Source organism: Chinchilla lanigera, unplaced genomic scaffold, assembly GCF_000276665.1.
Source record: "Chinchilla lanigera isolate Chin_1 unplaced genomic scaffold, ChiLan1.0 scaffold00093, whole genome shotgun sequence".
In the NCBI taxonomy this organism is placed as follows: Eukaryota; Metazoa; Chordata; class Mammalia; order Rodentia; family Chinchillidae; genus Chinchilla; species Chinchilla lanigera.
The window spans coordinates 3,752,866-3,777,804 of NW_004955494.1; the positions used below are offsets into that span (position 1 = coordinate 3,752,866).

The 24,939-nt window shown below is 40.6% G+C and overlaps 1 protein-coding gene across 7 annotated transcripts in view; it reads right to left on the minus strand.

Annotated features, from left to right (window-relative positions):
- The window catches only part of Ubn2 (ubinuclein 2), a gene marked incomplete at its 5' end in the record, with an annotated part of 93,761 nt that overhangs the window by 18,452 nt on the left and 50,370 nt on the right, over positions 1–24,939 (minus strand). For 2 of the 7 annotated variants that reach the window (XR_001231311.1, XR_001231312.1), the window contains 6 exon segments: positions 5,626–5,800; positions 10,000–10,089; positions 10,447–10,678; positions 17,438–18,988; positions 20,152–20,202; positions 22,804–22,846. Coding sequence is in view for 5 of the 7 variants with exons in the window: in XM_013504946.1 (XP_013360400.1) it covers positions 5,751–5,800; positions 10,000–10,089; positions 10,447–10,678; positions 17,438–18,988; positions 20,152–20,202; positions 22,804–22,846 (2,017 nt within the window). 7 annotated transcript variants of the gene reach the window in all.

Sequence of the window (24,939 nt, forward strand, 5' to 3'; positions counted from 1 at the left end):
TTAGTGTTTCTCCATTCCCATCTCACTTTGTTAATCTGAAACTAGCCATTTTATCCCACCACAAATATAGTTTGTTTAAATACTATGTATCTAAATTAGAATTCCACTGATTTTTTTTAAACTTAAAAATCATAGGTTGCTCTTTATACCCATAAGGAAAACATTTTTCAGTCTCTGCAGGAAGATGATAATACTATTTTTAATTACATAGGACATTTTAGAAAAACTCAAAATATTTTTGAAATAGTAAAGTCTCTGATATTCTTGGGAGGTAGGTGAACATTATTATACCCAATTGTCTCATGGGTAATCTGAGGCACGAAGGTTAAATGATATTCCCCCTAGATGTAGTAATTTAGGAATTATTCCAACTGCCTGACAATAGTTTTGCTACCAGGGACCTCTGTTTTCTATTTTTAGCCACCAGTCGCCTGTTCCAAATCAAAATTTTATTTAAAAGGGGGTAATATTTAAAAAATAAATTGGTACTATTTTTGAGGATTGGTCCAACTTAGTCTCCCTCCCTTAACATGTCAGATCTCTGTTTTCAACAAGAAACAGATGACTCTTAGATACTGAAAATTACATTATTTTGCTGAAGGGAGAATCTAAACCACCATAACATCAGATGTAATTATCTGGCAAATAAAAATAAATAAGACTGAAGATGTCTCAAGAATGCTACAGATTATATGAATGTTTTCCTCAGTATCTGAAGTCTCTACCTCAGTTTATTCATATTTTTAACAGCTATGCAATTATATGATTTCTTCAAATCACTTTCCAGAAGAAAATATGATTTTTTTTTTTTTTTTTGCTTACTTTTGTTTTTCTTTTGGAGACAGGGTCTTACCCTGTAGTTCAGGCTGGCTTTGAATTCACTATGTAGCCCAGGCTGGCCTTGAATTCATAGTGATCTTCCTGCCTCAGCCTCCTGAGTGCTGGGACTACAGGCCTGTGCCACCACACCTGGCTGATACTTTTTAAATGTTGATACAGTTGCTAACTTCCTCCAAGAATGCATTCCTGCTACCATGCCGTGCTTGTAACTCTAGCCCTCCACTTGTTTAGTCTTCCCTGACAAAGTGCACCTGGCCCGATCACCTGATGTGGAAGCTACTCGTGCAAGCTATTCCAATGCTTTATCTTACTTATGCCAAGTTTGAAGGGTACAGAGGAGTGGGTTATAGCCAGGAATAATCAATGAGTCCACTAAATTTATTTTACTTGTAATAACTGACACACACACATATGTATTTGTTAATTTCTACTAATAGATATTATTCAAAGGAGGAAGACAGCATCTGTGATAAGAAAATCCCCCAGTCTTCCCATTTTAATCAACTAAAAGCAATGGAATAAACAAAGCAGAAGTTTCTCAAACATGGAAGAGCAGTGCTCAGAAAGGATGCAATGGTATAGCAGCTACTAGTCTCATATGTATGTACGTATGTACCCCACACATGTACCCATATACACGCAAAGGAAAGGAAGGCTAGTACAGCATGACACGACATGGCCAAGTCTGAGATTCTTTCTCTTGAAACCCCTGACTTCTCAATATGTACTTAGGGTATCTGAGAATAGTTTCAAAAGAGGGGGAAAAGAAAGAAATAAAAGGCACTTAACAAAGACAAAGGCCTGAATTGAGCATGTTTTAGAGTAATATAAGCATTTACCAGAGCTAAGAAATTATTTACAAGAGTTAAACTTTTCCCTTAAAATTTTATAAAATAAAATTGCATAACGTTTGTGATCAGTCATTTATCTACTACTGCGCTTCTGCTTCATTTTTACAAAATCAAAATCCCCCCTCCAAACAAAAAAATTGTACATGCAGAGTAGGAAGTCAAAGTGCCCCTTTGAGAACACAGCTCAGCAGACATTGTGGTGCTGATGCACAGGGAAAGTTCTCAAGTTTGGCCTGATTATAGAATTTTTTCATTCTTCTATTTCCAACTTGAAAAACAGAATAAAAACCAAAGGACAAAGCAAACAAATTCAAAACATAAATGATAACAATACAGGGACCAGTGTGCTTTTATGGTACACTCCTAAAATAAAAGTATCCTAATCCTATACATGGGTCAAAGTATGTGACAAAAACTAGAAAATAAAGAACTGTAAATTAAAGTCAACCAATATGGGCCAAGTTCATTTTTCAAATGTAGCAGCAAATATGACAGATAACTGGAGTTCTAGACATGATCCCAAAGACAAAGAGTTCTCATAATCAATGGCAGTTTAAGTAACAGTAGAACTTTCATTTCAAATGTCTTAAATCCAAGTCAGATGGAAAGGGGGATGGGAGAGGGCAACCAGAGGTGAGAGACTAGTGCTGCCTGCCCTTTCCATTCCCGGGTAGTAAACAATTTGGATCTGCTTTGGGAAAAAAAGAATATCCTGGGTTAAGAACCAGTTCCAGTAAGTTGTTTCCAAACAGGTGTCAAACCCACAGTATTCAAACATGGACCTTCCCCTCACCTTGGTGACCCCCAAACCCTATTCAGTGTCTAAGACACACAATGAAGGAATTTGGGCTGACATCATCCATCAAAGGGGTGGTGGGCATGAAAGAATGTACTGGCGCAATCCTCTTGATTTCTTCAAAGTACTGTATCAGGGTTTTGTGACTATAGGTTAGCATCACTTCTTTTCCCAAAATCTTTTATTCAGGCTGTTTTAAAATCATGATTTCCTACCCTCTGATCTCAGAGCATATGAGAGAGAATTATAATTCACTTACAATGGAAATTATTGCTTGCATTTAATCTAGAGGCTCTGAATGAGCTTGACACTTTGCTCCCAAACAGTCTCCAACTGAGGTCCAGCAGAGCCATCTCTGAGGACAGCTCTACTGACCATTATTGCTTGTGAATACTGAGGATTAACTTGTATGTACAGTAACAGCTTATATATCAGTGAAGGCAATTTCAAAGTAAGACAGCTGGAAACAAATAACTTAATCTTCCTGAATCAAGAATCCCTCCGAGTGGGATGTAACTAAGTGTGCTGATTACTTTTGCATTTGGATGTTGCTAATGCTCTTTAGAATACACATTGCTCTATAGATATCCTTTCCAATTACCGTTTTAAAAAATAACATAATTTAAGTGCAAAAATACAGTATGAGTCAAGTCTCTGTGTTAAAAAATAACCAATTTATATGTTTGTTTTTTAGTAATAAAACTGTAAAGAGAGATGACCATAAAGCATGGACACCACTGTTAATGTTATGATCTAGGAAAGAAATAAGTTCTATTTACATGTAGAAACTCTGATTATATTTTGTCTATGGAGAAAGACAAGGATTTTGACCCATTTCCCATTTGTACAACACAAAAGGAGGGTCTTGACTGAGATGGATGTAAACTGATCTGGGAAGAGGGGTGGGTGGGTGCCGAGGCAGGCGTTTGACTGCAGTCCTCGAGGAGAAGGGAGAATCTCCATGTTATATTTGCAGAGCCATGGGCCTTCAAGTATTGTGACTTGTTAGTATAAAATGATATCGGGGAACAGAATTATTAAATCTGTTCTCTTCTAACGATAACAAAAAACTCAGAGTCATCAGGGATCTTCACTTTGCATGATTCAGAACTGATGGGTTTAAGAAATTACAGTATTATTCTTTGACTTATACTAGCCATTAATTTATATGAATATACATGTGTGTATACACACACACATACAAACATAGATAAATACATGTATACCCAGCAGGAAGAGAGATTAATATGCACTCTGACCTCGCTCCTGGCAGAAGTAATAAAACAAAGGCTACCTTCCCAAAGGAAACTCCCACCACCAGCCCAGCTAGGGTTAGCAAAGGCAAACATAAGAGGTCTGCTCCCCGGAATAAATCAGAGTTGAGAACGCTTCCCTACTTAAAAAACAAAATGAATCTTAATCAAACAGACTGGATTCAAGTCAAACCTCTGCAACATCCCAGTACCCATCAATGGTTACTGTGAATTAATCAGGTTCTTTTATGATAACAAGTTCTTAAATCTGAAGAATTCAGTTACTTGCCTTTTTTTTTTTGCTATGAAGCAAGCCAACGTGCCAAAATATAGGCACACGGTCTGAGTGGGCCTGGGCTCATTTACAGTCGTGTAGGCAATTTGGGACTTCTGCTTATAAAAGAAAAAAAAGACTCTGGTGATAACGATGAAAATATGAGAAAAATCTTGCTACTGCTAGTTTAGTGCCATTTTGGGGGGTGCTAGTCTGTTGTTATCTAAAAGGACCAAAGTTATACATTTAAGAGCTCACGCAATTGTTGGGTATAGTGTGAAAATATTCACAAGTTTAAAACTCAAGAGATACCAGAATGATGCTGAGGCAAAATAAAACGAAATGTATCCAAAGAGAAATACAAATGCTTCCCTTAATTCCCTTTGTTAACTATTATTTGCATAAGGAAGCTATAGTAACTGAGGAACTTATTATCTGCAGGCTTACTGACATTATCAACACTCTGAGTAAATACTGGTAAAGCTTTAAGATCCCAAATGCTCCAAACAATTTCACTACATGGATATATGAAGGTAAATTAGATTGTGATTGTTATAAAAGACAACTCTTGTATATATAATGATCCTGATGTATTTCTTTTCCTTAAAAATACGACCAAAACCCAAAAATTTATATATATATATATATATATATATGTGTTATTTAGATGACCAGTGAAAAAAATATATGTAGTATACACTTCTACCTGTTTTTATTAATAGCTAACAATCACCTGAAGTATCAGTAGCTAAAAAACCAGAAAGTGAAGTTGTAAAGTGAGGTGAACTGGGGAGAGCTCACAGTTCTTGTTGGGAGGCCTGCCAGGGCGAGAAGCAGGAAAACAGCAGCCCGATAACAAAGATTCCTATTTCTCAAGTGAAAAATGTGAACACAGTCACATTTTAACATCAAGACTAGAAATAAAATTAACCAGTCAATACCAGATGCATAAATCACCTGAAGGAAAGAGTTAAGTACCTGCTTCTAAATGGAAGATGATATTGACCCTTTTACAAAAAGGGGACATTATGTTTTGTCTGTTAAGAGTAACAGGCTCAATTTCTTGACTTCTAAAAATCTAGATAATTTAATTACATATATCACTGTGCTCGAGTACATTTCCTGATGCATCTTTAGTCCACTGATGTACACCGGAGTTGCTACATACTGGGAAAGATTCAAGTTTGCTCAGGATGTTTGAGGCTAAGTATTTCTTCAGCTGCTATCTGTTATCAGGCGTAAGGTTATTTACTCAATTTGGGGCAAATCTCCTACACTATTCACTTGAGCAGACATGAGCATTACTCCTGATGAACTGGCCCAATTCCAAAGCTACTGCTTGTATTATGTGGTTATGTCTACAAGTGTTCAGCTCCAACCCCCAGGATGGATGGCATTTACCCAAATCCTCTCAACTTCCTCTTCCTCCCCGGGGAAAAATCGAATTTGTACTTCTGTGGGTTTGACAGCTGAGCCTCTTTTGAGTCAGTTAACATGGTAACTTTGTCTTTCTTTAGGAGAGACCAAAGGTCACTAACTTTGCACAAAAGCATTTCTTCCTCCTGCACCTGGCATTGCTCAAGTAACATTTTCTTTCCTTTTCCTCCTCACCACAGTGCTTGGGACGAGAATGTAAACATCGACAGAAACAGCAGCCCTGTGACCACGAAAGGACTTCCCCATCAGGTAGATCCCATCAGCCAGCTAAACATTTCGTCTCTCTGCTCGCTGGGAAGTCACTGAGATTTCCGCGGTAACTTAGTGTCCCCTTTACTTTGGCCTCCATCTGAGAAAAAGAGACGTTAAATTGGTACGGTTTGACATGTTAGAAAAATAGATAAGAAAGACAAACAAAGTGAAAAGAACAATTAACTTTTACTTTTTTATGTGGAAGACAGTTCCAAAAAGATAACATTTAATATTTCACATGCTGTGTAGTGTTACAGAGCCTGATAAGACATAAAGATTCAAAACTCAACAACGACCCTATTATGTCTAGGGACTACTGTTCAGGCGGTTTTCAGTCTGAGGCACAACCCTGCTGGGAGGGACCCACCACACCTTTTGATTCCTTTGGAAAGCAAGGTCAGTTTCATTTTCTTCTAAGTGGAATTCAACTTTTTTGGGCTATGAGGTGGCAATTATCCATATTGCCCAAATATCAGGTAAATAACTGTAGCATACTGGTAGTGATAAAATCTGTTTTTGTTTTGGTCCTGAACCTAGTATAAGGGATAGAAGTCTGCTACTAGGAATAATGGTTTCCATTTTCAACACTCTGCTGTTTCACTGTTTATGTGGAAAGTGCTGATTACTCCATTTAAACCTCAGTTAAATCACCTAGAAACAGGGAGAGGGGAGGAAAAGGAAATACTCAGGCAGGCAAGAGTAGGACCCAAAGACTTAGACAGCCAGCAGAATACAGGGCAAACCTCTGGAGGGTTAGGGTTAGCAAGGACAGTGAAGACCCCAGAGAGAGAAGGCTCTGATTCAGAGGAAAAGGCCCTGATGGTGGAGAGCCACAGGCAAAAGGAACAAATTCCTGTATCATGGGACAGCAAGAAGCTTATAGCTGGAAGAGGACACGTAAGTCACATGGCCAGGCCCACTCATATGACTGTCTAAATTTCTTCAGAAAAACATAAAACCAAGAACATAAAACAAAAAGACTACCTCTTCAATAAAATCTGTATCAATGAAGTAAGATTATTTCAAAAGTTATATAAATAGGACACTATTAAAATAACTTTGGTAAAAAAATTTAAAAGAATAACTTTGGTGACAACATCTAAGGCTTTTTAATTTAAAAGATAGTATGTATCTACATTTGTTGAGAAAAATGATTTTGATTTATGGTATAATTAAATTCATGAAATGCTTAAGGCCTCTTTTATTTTGTTTTATAGATAGGTTTCTCTAGGTAGTCTAAGTCAGCTTTGAATTTGCTATGTAGCCCAAGATGGCCTCAAACTCATGCTCCTCCTGCCTCAGCCTCCTGACTGCTGGAATTACAGGTATAGTTATGACACTTTTTATATGGGATTTTTCTCAAAAAAGTAAAATTAGCAAAATAAAATTCTTGTATTAACTGGACTGTATAATTCTCTAGACCAGAGTTTGGCAAACTATGGCCCAAAGGCCAAATCTGGCCTACCATTTGTTTGTATAAATAAAGTTTTATTGGAACTCAGTCAAACTCATTTGTTTACATATTGTCTATGGCTGTTTTAATACTGTAATCGAAGTTATTTCTGTATAGAAACTACTGACTTCAGTTTTAAACAAGATTTAGAATTAACATTAATTGGTTTCTTACTATGTACCAAGTGCCCAGCTAGAAGCTTTTAATTGTTATTTTTATTAGAGTCCTATAAGAAGTCTATTAGAAACATCTTCTTGGGCTGGGGATATAGCTCAGTGGTGCAAGCACCTGCCTGGCAAGCAGCAAGGTCCTGAGTTTGATTCCCAGTACCGAAAAAAACCCAAAAAAACAAAAAAACATTCCACTAGAAACATCTTGTCTCCAGTTCACAGGCAAGAGAAATGATGAAAGTTAAGAAGCTTGCTCAAACTGGCAATTCTGGAATTAAAAAACCCAAGCCTGGGTCTTAAATTTAAAGTTTTATACTAGAAGGTGTTTTTTAAGCAAAAAATTTTAAACTTCCATTATTTGGAAAAGATTGCAAGTCATATTTCTTTCCTCATGGTACAGTAGTACTGACCAGACAGCAAGATAATTTACCCAAGAGCTGGAGTTGGGCATGATGGTGCACACCTATAATCCCAGCACTCCAGAGGCTGAGGCAGGAGGATTGCTAGAGTAGGAGGCTAGCCTGTACTATACTGCAAGACCCTGGCTCAAAAACAAACCAAAAAACAAAACAAAACAACAACAGAAGAGCTGGGATCCTGGGGTCTTTTGGAGCCACAAGGATCCTGCTCAGTTACTCCCTTGCAGGGGGTCCCTTCATGTCTCTGCCCATGAGCACATGGTCATCAGCTGGACTCACACCACCAGCAGTTGTCCATACTCAGGGAGGCCACTTCTGTTGCAGAACAATTAGCCTTATTAATTTTTTTGTCTGAGACAGGATCTTGCTATGTAGTTCAGGCTAGCTTTGACCTCACTATGTAGCCCAAGATGGCCTCAAACTCGAGGCAATCCTTCTGTCTCAGCCTCCCCAGGGCAGGGACGCCACCATGACCAGCCCCCCTTTTTTTTTGTCTTTTTGAGGCAGGGTCTTGCTATGCAGTTCAGGCTGGCCTTGAGCTCACTCTGTAGCCCAGGCTGGTCTCAAACTCACAACGATCCTCCTGCCTCAGTCTCCCAAGTACTGGGATTACAGGTGTGTGCCACCACGCCCTGCTCAGCCCTCTTATTAATTTTAAATTAAGTTGCCAGGCTGAGCTGCATAGCGAGACCCTGTGTCAAAAGGTCAAAAAAACAAAACAAAACAAAACAAAATCTAGTCAAGTTCGGGAAGATCAGGATTACCGACATTTGTCCCTACTATATATGGTCTATTTTGCTCAATTGTGGTTTAAACTCATTTTCTCAAGTCTGAGGGAGCTTACCACAGAACTTTTACCTTTCTTAAACTTTCATTTATTTTGTAAATTTTTATGAAGCTGACAAAAACATAAAAGCTGTGACTTTAACACGATATCATGTAACGTTTGGATACATGTATATACCGCATAATGCTCAAATCAGGTTAAACGTATTTATCCCCTGGACAGTCACCAATTCTTTATGGTGAAAACCATCAAACTCCTTCCTCCTGGCTTCTTGAGATGCACAGTATGTAACGGTTACTGGAGCCATGCTGTGCAACAGTACCCGAGACTGTCTTGCTTCTACTGACCAAAAAGGGCTTTGGGAAAATGAATGACAATTGATGGCCTCAAGATTGCTACAAGCCCCCATCACCGCACGGTGGTCAGTGGTAAAGTGGATCGAAGACCATTCTTACTGCAGTGGCCAAAAAGAACAGCAAGGTACTAGTAAACTTCCAAAGTCAAGAGGGCAGCTGGGAAATTATTTCTCCTCAGAAGACTGGGAAATGGCCTCCAAAAGAGCGCAGGAGCTGTCTATGGAGATGGACCGCTTCTGCAAGGGAAGCTGGAGGCTGTCAGGCACGGCAGCCGCTCTCCAGCGTCGATTCTGGAGTAGGCAAGCTGGGCTGCAAGTGCGCAATGCACAGTTCGGGTCACGTGCCACCAAGCTGACGGCTAATGCCACCATGTATGGCATGTGCTTGGAGTGTACAAGGCTCTGGGTTCAGTTCCCAGCACTTAAAATAAATGAATGTAGGCTTCTTGAGTTTGCATCTGAGAGCAAACAACGGTGTATCGTGGTGGGCGAGCTGCTTATCTTGCTGATTCAGTTTTCTGATCTGTGAAACTGACATCATCATCTACCATTCCAGGGCTTACCATAAGGATTAAACCAGATTAACCGGGTAAGCTGTCCCAAGACCAAATGGCACTTAGTATGCTTTCAATAAATGGAAACAATTGTAATTCCTGCATACAATTTTTTACTTTTTCCCTCAGTCCTACAAATTGAACCCAGGGCCTTCACAGTCCATCCCCAGCCCCCTTTTTTTTTTTTTTTTTTTTTTTTTGAGACAGGGTTTAGGTTGCCCAGTCTGGACTTAAACTTGTGACCCTCTTGCCTCAGCCTCCCAGAGTGGCTAGAATTACACATTTACACTATCATACCCAGTTGTATATAACTTACATGATTCTCCTTCTTAGCCATCGCTTCTATATGGTACACACCTTCAAAAAGACTCTTTCACATGTAACAGAAGACCTCAAGGACCAGTTTTTAGGACTTTGTTGCCAATGAGGATTAATTCAGTCACACATAAATTTGCTTTTTCCAACTGCTATCATTCCATACTGTTTTCACAAAAGTATAACTTGTATTCATAAACCCAGGTAAACAATGAAGAGAGAAGGAAGAGGGAGCTTTCTTACCATTAAATGTTTGCTGTAAGTGTGTAGGCAGAGGTGAGTGGGAAAGTGTTGTTGCGTGCTGAGCTCCTGGCTGTAAACCCTTTAGTAAATCTGAAGGGAAAACATACTTGTCAGTCATCTTTAAACTAAGATGTGAGCCCTCTTAGACCCACCCTAACATACTGATCTACAAGCTTGACTTCAAAGGCCTTCTAAAGCTAGAGCACCCACGTTAACAGCTGTCCCACCTACCAATGCAGTTACTGTATGTGTAAGCAGCGAACCCAACCAACTTGACTTTTATAAGTTTCATTAAGGTACACGTTGGTATAGGTGGTTTGTTAGTTCATTTTAACGTATAAATAGTCCTAAGGCCCATAATTTGATCGTAGACAAAATAAACCGCACTTCAATCCCCGAGCTCCTGCTCTCAAACTGAACAGCGAGCGAGTGAAGAGCCCGACTTACTCTGAGTGAGGCTGTGGTGGAAGGCGGCTGAGGTAGATCCCGAGGTGGTTGTCACTCCAGCTGTGTCCGTTCCGAAGCCAAGTAGCTCCAAGGGAAACTGGAAGGGCATGGTCACTGGAACAAGGCCACCCAGCATCCCAAAAGGAGTCACATTTTGATTTGTTACAGACAAGGGTGATGTCATGAGGGTCAGAGGTGAGGCATTAGCCAATAATGATGCTCCTGCTGTGGACTGTGCAGAAACCAGGGGTCAAAATAGATAAGAAAGAAAGTCCTTCACCTACACTGATTAATTTCATTTAAAACCGTCATGGATGCAAGATTGTCTTTTTTTTTTTGTCGTCGGACTGTGCCTTGTACCTACTCTAACAAAACTATGAGCCAGACATTAAGACTGAGGTGAAAATAAATTTTAAAGAGTTCCCAACACTGGTTTCGAAGACCTGAAATTACATTCAGGAATCTTTCTAGGCTCAGCTCTTCGTCGCCAACACAGATCCCTTCTTCGCTGTGTGACACACAGTTGCAGTCGGCGGCTCTCCTAGCCTAATTCCTGGTGTTACAATTCCACTTCTCCCGTTCTGCTGCAGGCACAGACCTGAGCCGCTAGGAAGTACTGTAACTCCGTGCCAGTGCACCTGGGCGAACTCAGAAGATGCCAGTTACCTTCCTGTTCTTGCACTCATCCCAGCACCAGAGGGTGCTCTTCCTCCCCTCGCCCCCTCCCTGAAGCGCACCGCCAGCCCCTTCTTGAACTGCTAGCTAGCACAGCACCTCCGCAGCTTCTCTACCTTCGCACACAGAGGCTCTTACTCTTTACTAACACACTGCAACTTCTAGCAACCATCTGATTTATCTGTATTCCTTTTATTATCAAACTCACTGGGTGACAGCCTCCATTTTCCACTTTACTGAGTTGTTACTTAATCCTTGAGAGCTGGTTTCCAGTCCGCTACCTTTCTGAAATGACATTCCCTACAACAAGAGGTAAATGAATGCTTCCACTCTCCTCTACCTGGGCTTGGGGACCCTGCTTAGGAACCAAAAGCACTTCTAGATCAGAAATACTAACACTGATGAGCTTTCACTGGGAAATGACCTACATAGACTCCTTAAGTTACTTTAATGCTTTCAACAGTTTTCTGTTCAGCAATTGAATGATTTTTGCCTGTTGTACCTTTTTTCTTTCATTTTATATGTTGACATGGAGTCTCACTACATTGCCTAGGCTGGCCATGAACTTTGGATCCTCCTGTCTCAGCCTCCAGGAGTGAGTAGGTGGGATTACAGGTGTGAGCCACCATCCCTAACAACAAGTTTTTTTTCCTACTTTGTTTTTTTGAGACAGGATCTCCCTACGCAGTTCAGGCTGGCCTTAAAGTCACTACATAGCACAGGCTGGCCCCAAACTCCAAGTGATCTCCTACTTCAGCTTCCCCAAGCGCTGAGATTACAGGCGTGTACCACCACATCCAGCCCGTTTTTCTAAGACTGATAACATCCAATTTGGTATCAAATTTACCATCAAGCCTTCTGTGTTAGACATTACTATGAAAGTTTCTGCCATTCTAAGTGTCCCTTTCTAGTCTCATTTAACCAACCTTACTGATAAAAAATTGTCTAGTTCTATCCGTGTGTGGTGGTGCACACCTGTGATTCTAGTACTTGGGAGGCTGAGGCAGGAGGACTGCCCCCGAGTTCGAGGCCAGCTTGAGCTATACAATGAGTTTAAGACCGGCCTGAACTATGTAGCAAGACCTTATCTCAAAACAGCAAAACAAAATAAATAATTCCAGTTCTAAATTTGATCAGGAAAATTTACTTCTTTACATGATTTTGTTTTTTTTTGGTGGGCACCAGAAATCAAACTCAGGACCTTGTGCTTGCCAGGCGGGCACTTGCACCACCGAACTACATCCCTGGCCCTACATGATTTTTTTAGTCAGCAATAAATGCTACATAAATCCAAGTACTTGGGAGACTGTGGCGGGAGGGCTGCTGTGAGTTCCAGGACAGCCTGAGCTACATGGCAAGACCCTGCCTTAAAACCAAACCAAACCCAAACAAAACAAAACAAAAACCCTAGATAGCTATTATCAGTTTTAGTTTGTGTGTTACCGTGAACCTAAGACTTTCTTAATGTACAAGACGCCAGTTCGGGTTTCCCTGCACACGCAGGCCGCCGACAGCTCCACACCTCAAGGTCCATGCTGTCGTGCGCTGAAAGTGAGAGAACCTTTCGTGTGGGTCCTGCCACTCTCTCTAGTGCCCGCCTGGTCCTCCTGTCATTTCTCACAGGCGTTGTGTCCTCTCGGGCTCAGCCCAGAGCTTAGGAAGTGGGCAATGCCAACCCCAGCACCTCCCCCTCCAGCCGCATCCTTCCCTCCACCCACCTTGCGGCCTACTTCCTACTTCCGGCCTCACTTCCGGCCTCCCGTGGAAGATACGGGGGCTTGGCTTAGACAGACTTCTATCCTTTTAAAGCACAACTTCCTTTTACATGTAAGTCCAAATTTTCATCACTTTATGCTTGGCCTCAATGGCTTTTCTAATTTGCCAGTCTTTTGTTCCACTGTACCAGCGATAATACATAGTGGATGCATTTAGGAAAAAATTACGAAGTTAAAAATAACGATTTGAAGGAATGAAAATAGGATACTGAATTAGTTTAGTATATGTGCTGCCAAAGTGAACACAGATACTGCATTAGTTTAGAAATTAACAGAAGCTGCTTCTTTTTAACCTTACTTCTATTGTAGTCTTTGGCTGACAGTTTCCAAGGTTGTGTGCTCCAACTGGAGGCCCTCAGGTAACAAACCCTAAACAATGCTAAAAAGGGGAAATGTAAAACTTATCTGGAGGAGTCTAACTGAAGCACTAAAGTAGATGGAAGATGTCAATTAGGGTAAGTTTTAAAATTAAATGAGTATTAGCAATTAAAAAATAAATACCACGCTGTACCCAACATTTGGTACTTTCTCCATGACTTCTGTCTGGTTTCTGCAGCGCTGGGGCTTATAACCAGCGCCCACCTCACCAGCCTCCCACACTTCCCGGTCTCTGCTGTAAGCTGAGACCTCTCAGAAGCCGGAAATTCCTCAGCTGAAACAGCGGAGCGGAGAAGCGGGCAATGTAAAGTAGGGAAACAGTTCACGATTTTGTCCCATGATCAAAAATATTTTCCACAATGTATTTTATTCTCAGGGAAAGTAGGAAGAGAAACCTTGTTCTTCCCATGGACATTAAATGTTTTAAGGCCTCGTTTTCTATTTCCACAATACCTGGAGTAATGCTCGGAAATGTCCAGCAGACCACACCACTCCCCTCTTGGACAGTGCACCCATTAAGTCCCTGGCTGCACACAGAATAAAATCGAAGTCCTCTTGTGGCCTACCAGGTCCTCACGACTCTCTGGGACTTTCCCACAGTGCTGCCCCAGGCCATCATTCCAGGCTCTTCCCTCCTCTGTCCTGAGCTTCGTCTTCCTCTTCTCCAGGGGGCTGGCTTCCCTCATTCAACCCTCAGCTGAATGAAAGGGTCGTCCTCAAGGAGGCCTTCCCTGCTTCCCCATCTACGTTCACAGCAGTCATTCTTTATTCTGCTTTTTTCCCACAGGTCATGCCATAGTCTTTTGTTTTTTTTTTTCGGTACCAGGAATCAAACTCATGACCTTGCGCTTGCCAGGCAGGCGCTGTGCCACTGAGCTAAATCCCCACCCCAAGTATTTTCGTTTTTTGTTTTTCTGCCAGTATCGGGAACTGAACTCACGACGTTGCGCTTGCCAGGCAGGCGCTGTGCCGTTGAGCTAAGTCCCCAGCCCCCTTGCCATGGTCTTTATGACTTGCCTTTACTATAGTTTCCTATGTACAAAGCCTGCTGCTCTGTGGGAGGAGGACTGCAGTGGGACGCTCATCCCTAGTTACAGCACCTGGAAGAGAGCCTGCCACAGGACCTGCTCACTACACATTTACCTCATGAATCAAGGAGTAGGTTCTGGAATCATAAAGCAGCAGAAAGGACTCCTAGAAAATCAGGAAGCGGAAAGCAAGAAAAGAAGAGGAAACCCTGGAGTGACAGTCAGTAAACAGAAAGTATGTACAGCTAGTGATGGGTGCCAGAAAACTTCTGTCTTTTGTTAAAGGACCTGTCATTGTCAGTCTACAAACGAGTAAACAGCTGCAGATGGCTTGCAGACAGGAGGGGAAAGCTCCACAGGGAAATCTGCTTTTATCTGGGTGCTAAGATAGGAGCTGGAGGCCAGAAGGTAGCTGATAAGACTTCAAGGAGATGCTACTGGTATGAAAACAACGTTAGGTTCATAAAGGGCAGAAATGCCCTTATTCAGTTACTGGCCTTTTCTTCAGTCTACCCAAGGAGATAGAAAAAAGAGCAGATGGAGGTAGGGACACCAGGGTCTCCAGATTATAAAGCCGCTCGCAGAGGAGGAAAACCAAGAGGGAGTGCTTGTTTGAAACAGAGATCTTGCCATGTAGCTTTCTTGTTGACAAAACAATTATTTGTTAGACAGCAGATGGGTTCTTTTGAGATAAATGATCAAATACAGGACTGTCTTTGGGAAAAGCATAGGACTGACAGCTTCTAGAGATAAAAAAGAACAAAGGAAGATTTAAGCTTAATTTCAGAGAAAATGAAGTTAAAAGAAAAGTAAAGGCAATTTTTAATTCCAGGAAAAACACACAAAAAACTTATAATAAGAAAGCAAATAAAACTGTAGTTAGGATATTTAGCTCAATAGGGACTTCTGAAGTCACATACTTAACCAAAAATTATAATTGCTTTTTCAGGAGTATAAGGAAGGTATAAGAGAACTGTAAGCTGTAAAAAAAGAAGAATATGAGAGAGAGGGAGAGAGAGAGAGGGAAAGAGAGAGACAGAGAGAGAGACAGAGAGAGACAAACCGAGAACAGAAAATACTAAAACAGATAACATTAGAAGATATAAATATAAATATAAATATATATATATATATTTTGTATTAGGGATTGAACCCAGAGCCTTTACACTGAGCTACATTCTCAGCTCTTTTTATTTTAGTTTTTTCAATTTTGAGACAAGGCCCTGCTAAGACCTTAAACTGCCTAAAATGTGCTTGAACTTATGACCCTCCTGCCTCAGCCTCCTTGAGTAGGAATTATTTTACAGGGGTGTACCACCATGTCTGGTTCTAACTTTCTCATTCCTGATGAAAGTAAAACCAGTTAATCCTAGACTTCAATAAATGAAGTGTTTGTTCTACATTAGAATCAAATCATTCCTAAGTCTCTGTAAGCGGCAGAATGTTGACTGGGTATTAAACATGTGTGGAATACAAACTGCTACACTCCACTGAACAGCAGGGCACCTTTACCAATGGCAAGGGGAGAGCAATTCCACTACACGTTTTTATTCCACACAAACAGAAGCAGCACTTCCTCAGACAATACAAGTCAATAAATCAACAAATATCATGTCTCCAAGAACTACTCAAGAACCTAACAACTTATACAACATAAAGTGGCATATTTTTAAAAAGCTGGTTATAAAATAGAACATTAGGTAAAACACACTTTCTTGAAAATTCAGTCTAATAAAATACACACAGAGTAAAAACAGGGTTGAGATAATGAGTAATTTCTGTTTTCACTAAATTTGCCTGCAGTTAGTATGTGTTACTTCTTGGGGAAAAAAAGAGAAAAAGAAAAGAAAAGAAAGGTAAAGAAACCAAATCATTAATGTGAAGGACAAAGCTGAGTATGTCTCAGAATACAAATAAGGTAGTAAGACAATAATAAGGATAATAAAGAGGACTGAGTGATGAAATATATGAATAATAAAGAATTCTCAAAAACACAGGATAAATCTGGGTGTGGTGGCACACACCTGTAATCCCAGCACTTGAGATGCTGAGACAGGAGGACCTCTGTGAGTTCAGGGCTGGCCTGCGCCACATAATGAATTCAAGGCCACCCTGAACTACAGCAAGACCCTGTCTCCCAAAACTAAAATAAACAAAGCAAAGCAAAGCAAAACCAAACCAAACCTAGGAAAAGTGAATCAGAAACAATATTTACATGTATAATATTCTTAAGCTGTAAAATAGCCAGGTCGAAGACTTAAAAGTATCATAATGTTCTAGGTACAATATTAACAAAAGTTAGACAAATCTAGCTACTGTCTGTGGACACTTGAATTTCAGAGAAAAAGAGATAGCTTACTAGCATTTAGGAGAAAACGCCTCTACTCATAAAAGGGAACAAAAAATCAGTATGGCATTGGACTTCTAAAGTCCTAAATACTAAGCAATAATCAATGGAGCAATATTTACAGAATTCTGAGTGGAGCAGTTAATGATTGAGAAGTCTACATACACTCAAATGGAGGCACAGAAAAAAAGGCTCAGGTATGCAAGCCTAAGATAAAGGAACATTCATGCTACTCTTTTTGCAAAGAATCCTTACACGGAACTCCAGCTAATTCAGAGGGAAGTTTAAATTAAAAATTTGTGCGTGGGAAAACTGTGGTATAAATTGATTCCTGATACTATTTGACACAGAAAGTGGTATGTATGAATAACTACAAAATTAATGCAAAATAAAACTTTTATTTGAGAAGATAAGAAAAATAACATGAACATATAAGTTTGAATAAATAAAAAATAAAGTTGGCAGGAGAAAAGGGAGGAAACAAGGGAATGTATGCTACACTCGTAAGTTACTACTTTAAGAAGAGAGTTAAAATATGCACTTTAGTTGCATTTTTCAAAAAATGTTGCAGTAAATATGTAATTTAAAAAATGCCAATATCGCCCTACGAAAACCTTATTCATAGGTGTGCCCTTCACAGTGATGTCACATCAGGAACACTCCACGGCCATGGCTGGACCAGACTGTTAAAAACTGTACATCTTCCGAACAGAGCAAGCTCATTAGAGTGACTCACAGGACAGACCACACCTTACATCCCAGCACGCGGACGGCTAGAACATACATACCTGCACACTGGCTGCTACCACTGAAGACCCTGAGGCAGAGGATGGTCTATGTGGAGTAGACAACGGTTTAGTAGCACCCTGTGTTCCACTTCCTGTTCCCCCAGATAGACTAGTCCTACTAGCTCCGCTTGAGTTAAGGTTGCTACCTCTGCTGGCAGGTACATTCACTGCAGTTCCACTCAAGCTGTTCTTGCCAACAGTTCCAGTGGATGATGAGTTTGTTAGCTTTGAAGGGGCCTGAAGGTTTTTTGTAGATGGAAGGCCTGAAGTGCGATTAGAGGGCAACAAATTCAAGGTGGGAGACTGTCTGCTGATATTGATTCCACCGGGCTGTTTATGGACTGGGTTGTTACTGGCAGAGTGGCTACTCTGGGCTACTAGTGCATTTGGACTGGAGGAACTCGGGGATACAGTAGGCTTGGGAGACGGATTGGACTTAGAGATAAGTTTAGTTGATACTGAAGGCTTAGCTGACAGAGAGGGCTTGGGCGAGGCGGAAGGCTTCGGTGAGGGCAAGGGTTTGGGAGATGTGGCGGGCTTGGGAGACGCGGCCAGCTTGGGGGATGCAGCCATTGAAAAGGGAGATTTGAAACCCTGCGTGGTTAGTTGTGACACCATAGCCTTGGCTAAATAATTAGTGGAGGTAGTGGTGTTTGGTGCTGTTCTAGAAACTAGGGAGTGGGAGCCTTGAGAACCATTTCCAGGTGACGGGGTGGACAAGGGGAGGCGGTACATCAGCGGCTTCTCGGAAGTCTTAATTAGTGAGGATGAACAGGAAAGCTGGGGATTATTACTTAACTTCACCACTGGGTTGCTCTGTGACTTACTAATGGTGGCTTGTAATGGAGACACATAGTTCTGCTGGACAGCTGAATGCTGGTGCACCTTTGTTACTTGTGTTAACGAAGACGCATCCTGGGCCTCTGACGTTCCCAGAGTGTGAGAGGAAGCAGCAACTTGGGCTTGGGAAGAAGAGGAGACGTGAGTCTGTGAGGATGAAGACGCGTGAATCTGGCTTGACCTCTGGAGTCCTTGCTGGAGTAGCCTGGCTGGCAAAGGTTCCAAGGAGACTTTCGGGTTCTGAATTGAAGAACCAGCAATAAGGCCGGAAGAGATGCCAGTATGAGCTAAATCCTGGGGTTTCTTTGGTACTGGCCCTGTGTGACCAGCGATAAGACTTGACGAGTGTGCAGTCTGAGCAGAATCGAGCTTTTTGGGTGTAGCCAGTGGCAGCTTGCTCATGATACTTGCTAACTTTTCTTCTCTCAGTCCTGGCCGAGGTTTTGCAGCTGGCATGCTCATCCTTGAGCCAGCGGCTGGGCCTTTGTTCCCATTATTGATGACAGCTAAAGCTTCAGAAACGAGATCCAGCGGAGGGGAGTGGAAAGCAAGGTCCTCGTCCAGGGAGTCGTCGAGGCAGATGGTTTCCTGGGCTGGGGCTGAGCCGGAGCTGGCGGAGGCAACGACGGACGTACCGGAGCTCATGGACGGACCGCTGGCTGAAGCCACCAAAGATGCAGGAGCTTTCTGGTCCTTTTTTGGACTACACTCCTAGCAGAAGCAGCACCATATTGGAGAAGAATACGAACAGTTAATAAAGGAATACAAGATCGGTTTTTAAAGGACTAAGAAATTCTCAGGATAATTAGAACTTTTTCCTACTGGAAATTCTGAGACTGCCAAAAACAAAACAATTTTTGAGGACAGAGTGTTAGGTTCAGCTGTTCTCACAAAGCAAAGTACCTGACAGAGTGAACTGCCTTTGCCTAGGAAGCCATTCTAAGACAGGAGCTGACAACAGGCCGAAGGCACAGCTGTGAGCCAGTGATGCTGCTTATGAACTAACGACCTCTGCTGCCTGCCGCTCAGCTCCTCAGTCCTCCCTAAACCTACCTCCTCAGAGACTTTTCTTTCTGTTATTGGGTACTGGGGACTGAACCCAGGGCCTCCTGCATACTGGGCAGGGGGTCTGTACCCCCTACTCCTACCCCCTTTTGAGACAAGGTCTTGCTCAAGCGGGCTTCCAACTCGTAATCCTCCTGCCTCAGCCTCCCAAGTAGCTGGAATTATAGACACGTACCCCTGTTTTAGACTCTTTTTGTTCCCTTGGACCTCAAGAGAAACTCTGCCTTGATATTAAGACTCTGGCCTTCTGGCCTGGTGAGGTTTGTAGGGAAGCTGACCTTTACTCTCTGCTTCTTTGCGCTGTTGTCACTCTGTACCCCGACCTGCAGCCAGACACAGACAGCACCTCGGGACCAGTGCATTGAACTGGGAGATGCATATTTAAGTCCTATTTTGTACTAATTACAGTGGAAGCCATTTGTAATTTATTCAACATGTACTTATTAAAAGTCTACTGTCTTATGCTAAGAAGAGTGTTAGTAATTAAAACTCTGAATACCTAAGAGAATATTGTTCTCTTTTTATTTTTTATTTTTTTATTTTTTTTGTTCTCTTTTTAAAAAAAATCAACTTCTTTAAATTCAAGTGAGAGATAACAGCAGTAGAGTTGAAAATATCCAAAAATTAAAGAAAAAATTAAAAAGCAACTTTTTGAGATATATATAAACATACTTGATTAATTTCATTTTGTGAATTAATTTTTAAGAAGAAAAAAATTATTATCAAAGTCTTTTTAAGTAGTTCCCTAAGAACTGAAGCCCTTACACAGTCTTATATAATATACTCATTTCCTCTGCCACAGCACTTACCTTAAGCACAGTGGGGGAAGAGTGGAGAGGAAGAGTCTTTACCATCACCTCCTACGGTATTACAGTAAGTAAGCTGTTTAGAATGCTGGTACGCCAACGTCCTTGGCACTTTTTCTAGGCTTTTATTTTAAGTCAACCTTCCCCTCCCACTAAAAACTTCACTGCTTATCAGAAGTACAGGATATAATTGCACTAAGGTCACAACTGTCTGCTAAGATGAACGGGTAAAGCAGATGCAACATATTTGCTTTGACAAACCACCCAGTTACAGGATTAGTGGAAATCCCATCAATATAAAGAATATGGAATTGAGGTAGGGGAATGTCACAATAATACTGGAGGTATTACCAGTATAAAATTGCTATTTTAAGTAATTTTATTAATAATTTTCTTCTTTCTAAAAACATTTAATCCACCCCCAAAAATACCGTGTGGATTTATTTATTGTTTGTTTGTTTGTTTTGAGGCAGGGTCTCATTATATAGCTCAGGCTGGCCTTGAACTCACTATGTAGCCCAGGCAGGCCTCACACGGTGATCCTCCTGCTTCGGCCTCCCACAGTGCTGGGATTACAGGCATGTACCACCATGCCCGGCTCTCCTTGGATTAATTCTGGCAGAAAAAAACTGTTCACAATAAATAACTGTGTCAGAAGGAAGGTTATTCCACTTATACAGAATGTTATCCAATACATGAAGGAGTGGTTAGGTGGACAAGAGGGAGAGGAGAGAGATGCAGCAGACGGGAAAGAGATGTATACCAAAAAGTTAAGAGCTTTCTTCCTCTAAGAAGAAATTTCCTATATAGTTTTGCTTTTCTTCTTTCTTGTATTATTTGCATTTTCTTAGATTACTGAGAACAGCATGATGGGGCTGGGAGTAGAGCTCAGTGGTATAGCGTATGCCCAGCATGCACAACCCTAGGATCCATAGCTACAAATGCAAAAAACGAGATAGTAGGAAAAATCCAAACCAGCAATTCACCCTTTTCACCCTAGGAGAAGGAAAAGGTAATTATAGAAAAGTAAAAAGCCTGATTATTCCCCCATGTCATCTAATCCACCCATTATTAGAATTCTGATAAGTTTCCTACCCATTTATTCTATTAATAATGTTTCAATAGACATATGAAAACTCAGAAAAGAAAATAAAAACCATAACCAATCATTTGCAGAGAGCAGTAAGTTTATTATTCTGATAAAAATAAGGTCAAAGAGTCTGGGAATGTAGCTCAGTGTTATAGCACTTGCTTAGCATATATGAGGCCCTAAGTTCAATCCCCAGTACCACCAATAAATAAATGTCAAAAGAGAGCCCCAACAAGAGACTTAATGAAAGGCTCAACCTTGTTTGGATTAGAAGACAAAGTAGCTAACTAAAAGAAGACTCTTAATTGTGTATTCAGAAGTTCTAGTACCAAAAGTTAAAAAGGCCATAGGGTAGCCTGGCCATCACTTTAAAAGAAAAGCAATTCCATCTATCTGAAGAGATGAAAGATATGGAGAAATCTGTAACCTGAAGGCTTCCATTAAAATTAAATTTCAAATGATTGTACGCAGTTTTTAATTCTAGAGGTTAAATCTACTTCTCTTTCAAATCTACTTTGCTCACTCTGACATTTTAAAATCTCCTATTTAAGTAAAATGAGTTTATTTTAAACCCATAATCACAATTTGCCCTTCTGTTAGGGATCTAAGTCCACTGTTTGTTGTTTCTGCTGATTCTCATCACAGTAACACATTCCCTTATGCATTCTGTTTTAGACTGTTGAACTCCTGCATTTTCGCTGGGGTCCGGGCTTGAATCCAGGGCTCTGTACATGTCAAGCACACGCTCTCCCCTGAGCTCTATCCCCAGCTCATGTATGGCCTGCTTTCTAAGTAGTTAGCCCCGGAGGCCTATGACACAGATACATTGTATCCGAGAGCGTCTGTATTTTCCATTTGCCTTGGGTAATTATTACCCCAATAATTCTAAATTATTTTATCAGTTTTGGGTTTTCTCAGATTGTACAGGTAATGAAAACTAAGCTCTTAAACCAGGGAAATTTTTCAGGGAAGATTTTCTTTTCTCAATCTTGAAATGAGGCAAAGAGAAAATATATCAATTTCTCTGCTAGTGGGCAAATTTTTTCATCCTTCCTTTTACTAAAGATGCTATACTTTGAAAGCCCAGCTTCATCAACATTTATTTTAATTTCTGATCAGTACAAGCCCAAGAAAACCCTATCTGCTACAGTATATTCTGAGAAGAAACGTAAAAAGAAACTACAAGGTGAGGGATAAGCGTTTTAAAGGCAACTGAAGTTTCCAGAGTAGATTATCACTACGGCAGCTCTTTCTTCTTTTTGGCTGTGGACTGTCTCATATATGTGCAATCTCTGCTGTGTTTTTAAATGACACTTGTTATATTTTATCCAATATTTCTGAGTAGAATTGAGTTATACTTTACAATTTAATTAACGTCTGCAAATTTTCACTGCTGCACAATCACCTCATCTTGCAAATACAAAGGTTCTAGGATTTTTACAAAGTTGAAAACAACCAACTTACTACCTACTGATCTTCGCTAAATATCATACATCCTTTTTGTCTTAAGAATGTATTTCAACATTCATCAATTATGACTGACAAAAGATTTGGTGGACACTCACCTTTACTTTGGGTTTGGGTGCAGGAATCACCTTTTTCTTTGCCCTGAGGTAAAGGATTGAAATAAAGACCGTGTTCATAAGAGCCACAACACTCACTGGTAAGTATAACATACAACCTTAGAATTCTGTGGGTAAATAATTCGCTCTACCTTTTGGAAAGTCCTCTGAAGAAAGGAACCATATGTAACAACAGTATGCAGTTTATATGGGACTATCTAGCAACATTTGTCTCAATACAGATGAACTTAAAGAAAATGGCAACCATTAACAAAAATGAAATATAGATGATAAAGATTTTTAAAATGTAAATTAATAAAATATAAAGTAACTCAAAAAACAGGCTAACAAAGGTGCTACGGAAACTCACTTAAAAGAACTATAAGACTTTACAATTATTTGTACAGAAACAGCTTCAAGGAACATTAAGCTCAAATTAAACCATGAGAAGGAGTTGTGAATAACAATTTGTTTAAAAAACAAAATGAAAAGCTCAATTTATTATAGAAAATTATATTTTAAATGCTATTTAGTAGGCTGAGGCAGGAGGATTACAAATTTTGAGGCCAGCTTGGGCGACTATTATGACCCTGTCTAAAAATACAATTTTGGGGGCTGGGGAGATAGCTTAGTGGCACAGTGCCTGCCTGGCAAGCATGAGGTCCTAAGTTCAATTCCTGGTACCCACACATAAAAAGTCATATAATTTTTAAAATTAATTATTTAGGTTGTTTTGAGACAGGGTCTCCTGTCCCAGTACCTCCAATACTACAAAACAAATAAATAAGACAAAATAATAGCAAAAAAAGCACAAGAAAAAATGCTATGGAACCTTGGAATCTTTAATGTAAAACACTTGCTCATTAAGAAAATCATATGGGTTCTATAGTAGGAAAAAATATTCAAATGTCTGTTGAATAATTAAAGGGTTGACCAACTACAATGCGTCACCTTTTTGAGTATTTCTACTTTACTAGGTTGCAATGTTATCAGTTAGATTAACAAGTATCTTGATTAATACCATCAATATACAGCTTCATGAAGGAAATTAGCGCCAGCCCCTCTCTGGAGGCTTGGGAAGGAGCAGAGGAGTCCCGCCTGCTGAGGTCAAACTCCAACTTCTAGCCTGCTCCGCACCTTGATTCTCCTCAGCAAGGGCAGCAGAGGTGACTACCAAACGTTTGGTCTGACTCAGGATAAGACCAACACCCCAGAGGAGAGTTTCACCTGAGCACTGAAATGATGCTCTACTGCAGAGACTGGGTGAGAGACAGCCACGGGAGACAGGCTTGGAAAGGGTGGGGAGTAGATACAGATCCCCTGAGAAGCTCAAACTCTGGCCAGGAAGATGGGGGACATACAATCTGGTGGAAGGCCAGGTTTAGTGCGTACAGCTTTCAGAGGGGGCTGCATCTGAAGGTGATGGCATTGAGTCCAGTGGTCTACTGGAACTCCTGCACTGCTACTTAATCTAGGGCAGATCCCAGCACTCAGGAAGCTGAGGTAGGAGGATCACTGCAAGTTTGAGACCAGTCTGGATTACAAAATGAGCTAAAGACCAGCCTGAACTGTATAGTGAGACCCTGTCTCAAAAGGACAAAAACAAACAAACAAGCAAGCAAAAATCTAGGACAGGCCAGTGATCAAATTTACTATAGGTCAATATCTGGATCATCCAAGTTTCTATACTAAAACCATAGCTCTCCTTGCTTTAGTTAAGTTCATTTTTAATGAGCATTCATGGTTCATGAATGGTTCTTAAGGTTTGTCAGTATCCAGTTTATATTTGATGCTACTGTTGTTATGGACTTTACTACTATAATCAAGGTGACACACTTGTTGCTGTCAATTGGTTTTCTCTGTATGCCAATAGCCGGATTGCCTGGGAGTCAGAAACAAATGGCCCCCTGCCTGTTGGCCATTCCCAAAGAACTGGGTGTTGAGGTAAATAACCCTAAATCTCCTCTCCCAAATAAATGAAGGTAGCTGGATCCAATAGTTAGCCATGACCAGAGGATATCTGCATACCTACTATAATCAACCAGCAAACCATGGCATAGAAAACAAAAAAACAAACAAAAAATAGAAATGTGAGAAACCAAGGCAACAAAATACCACTCAAAACTCTCAATTCCCCTA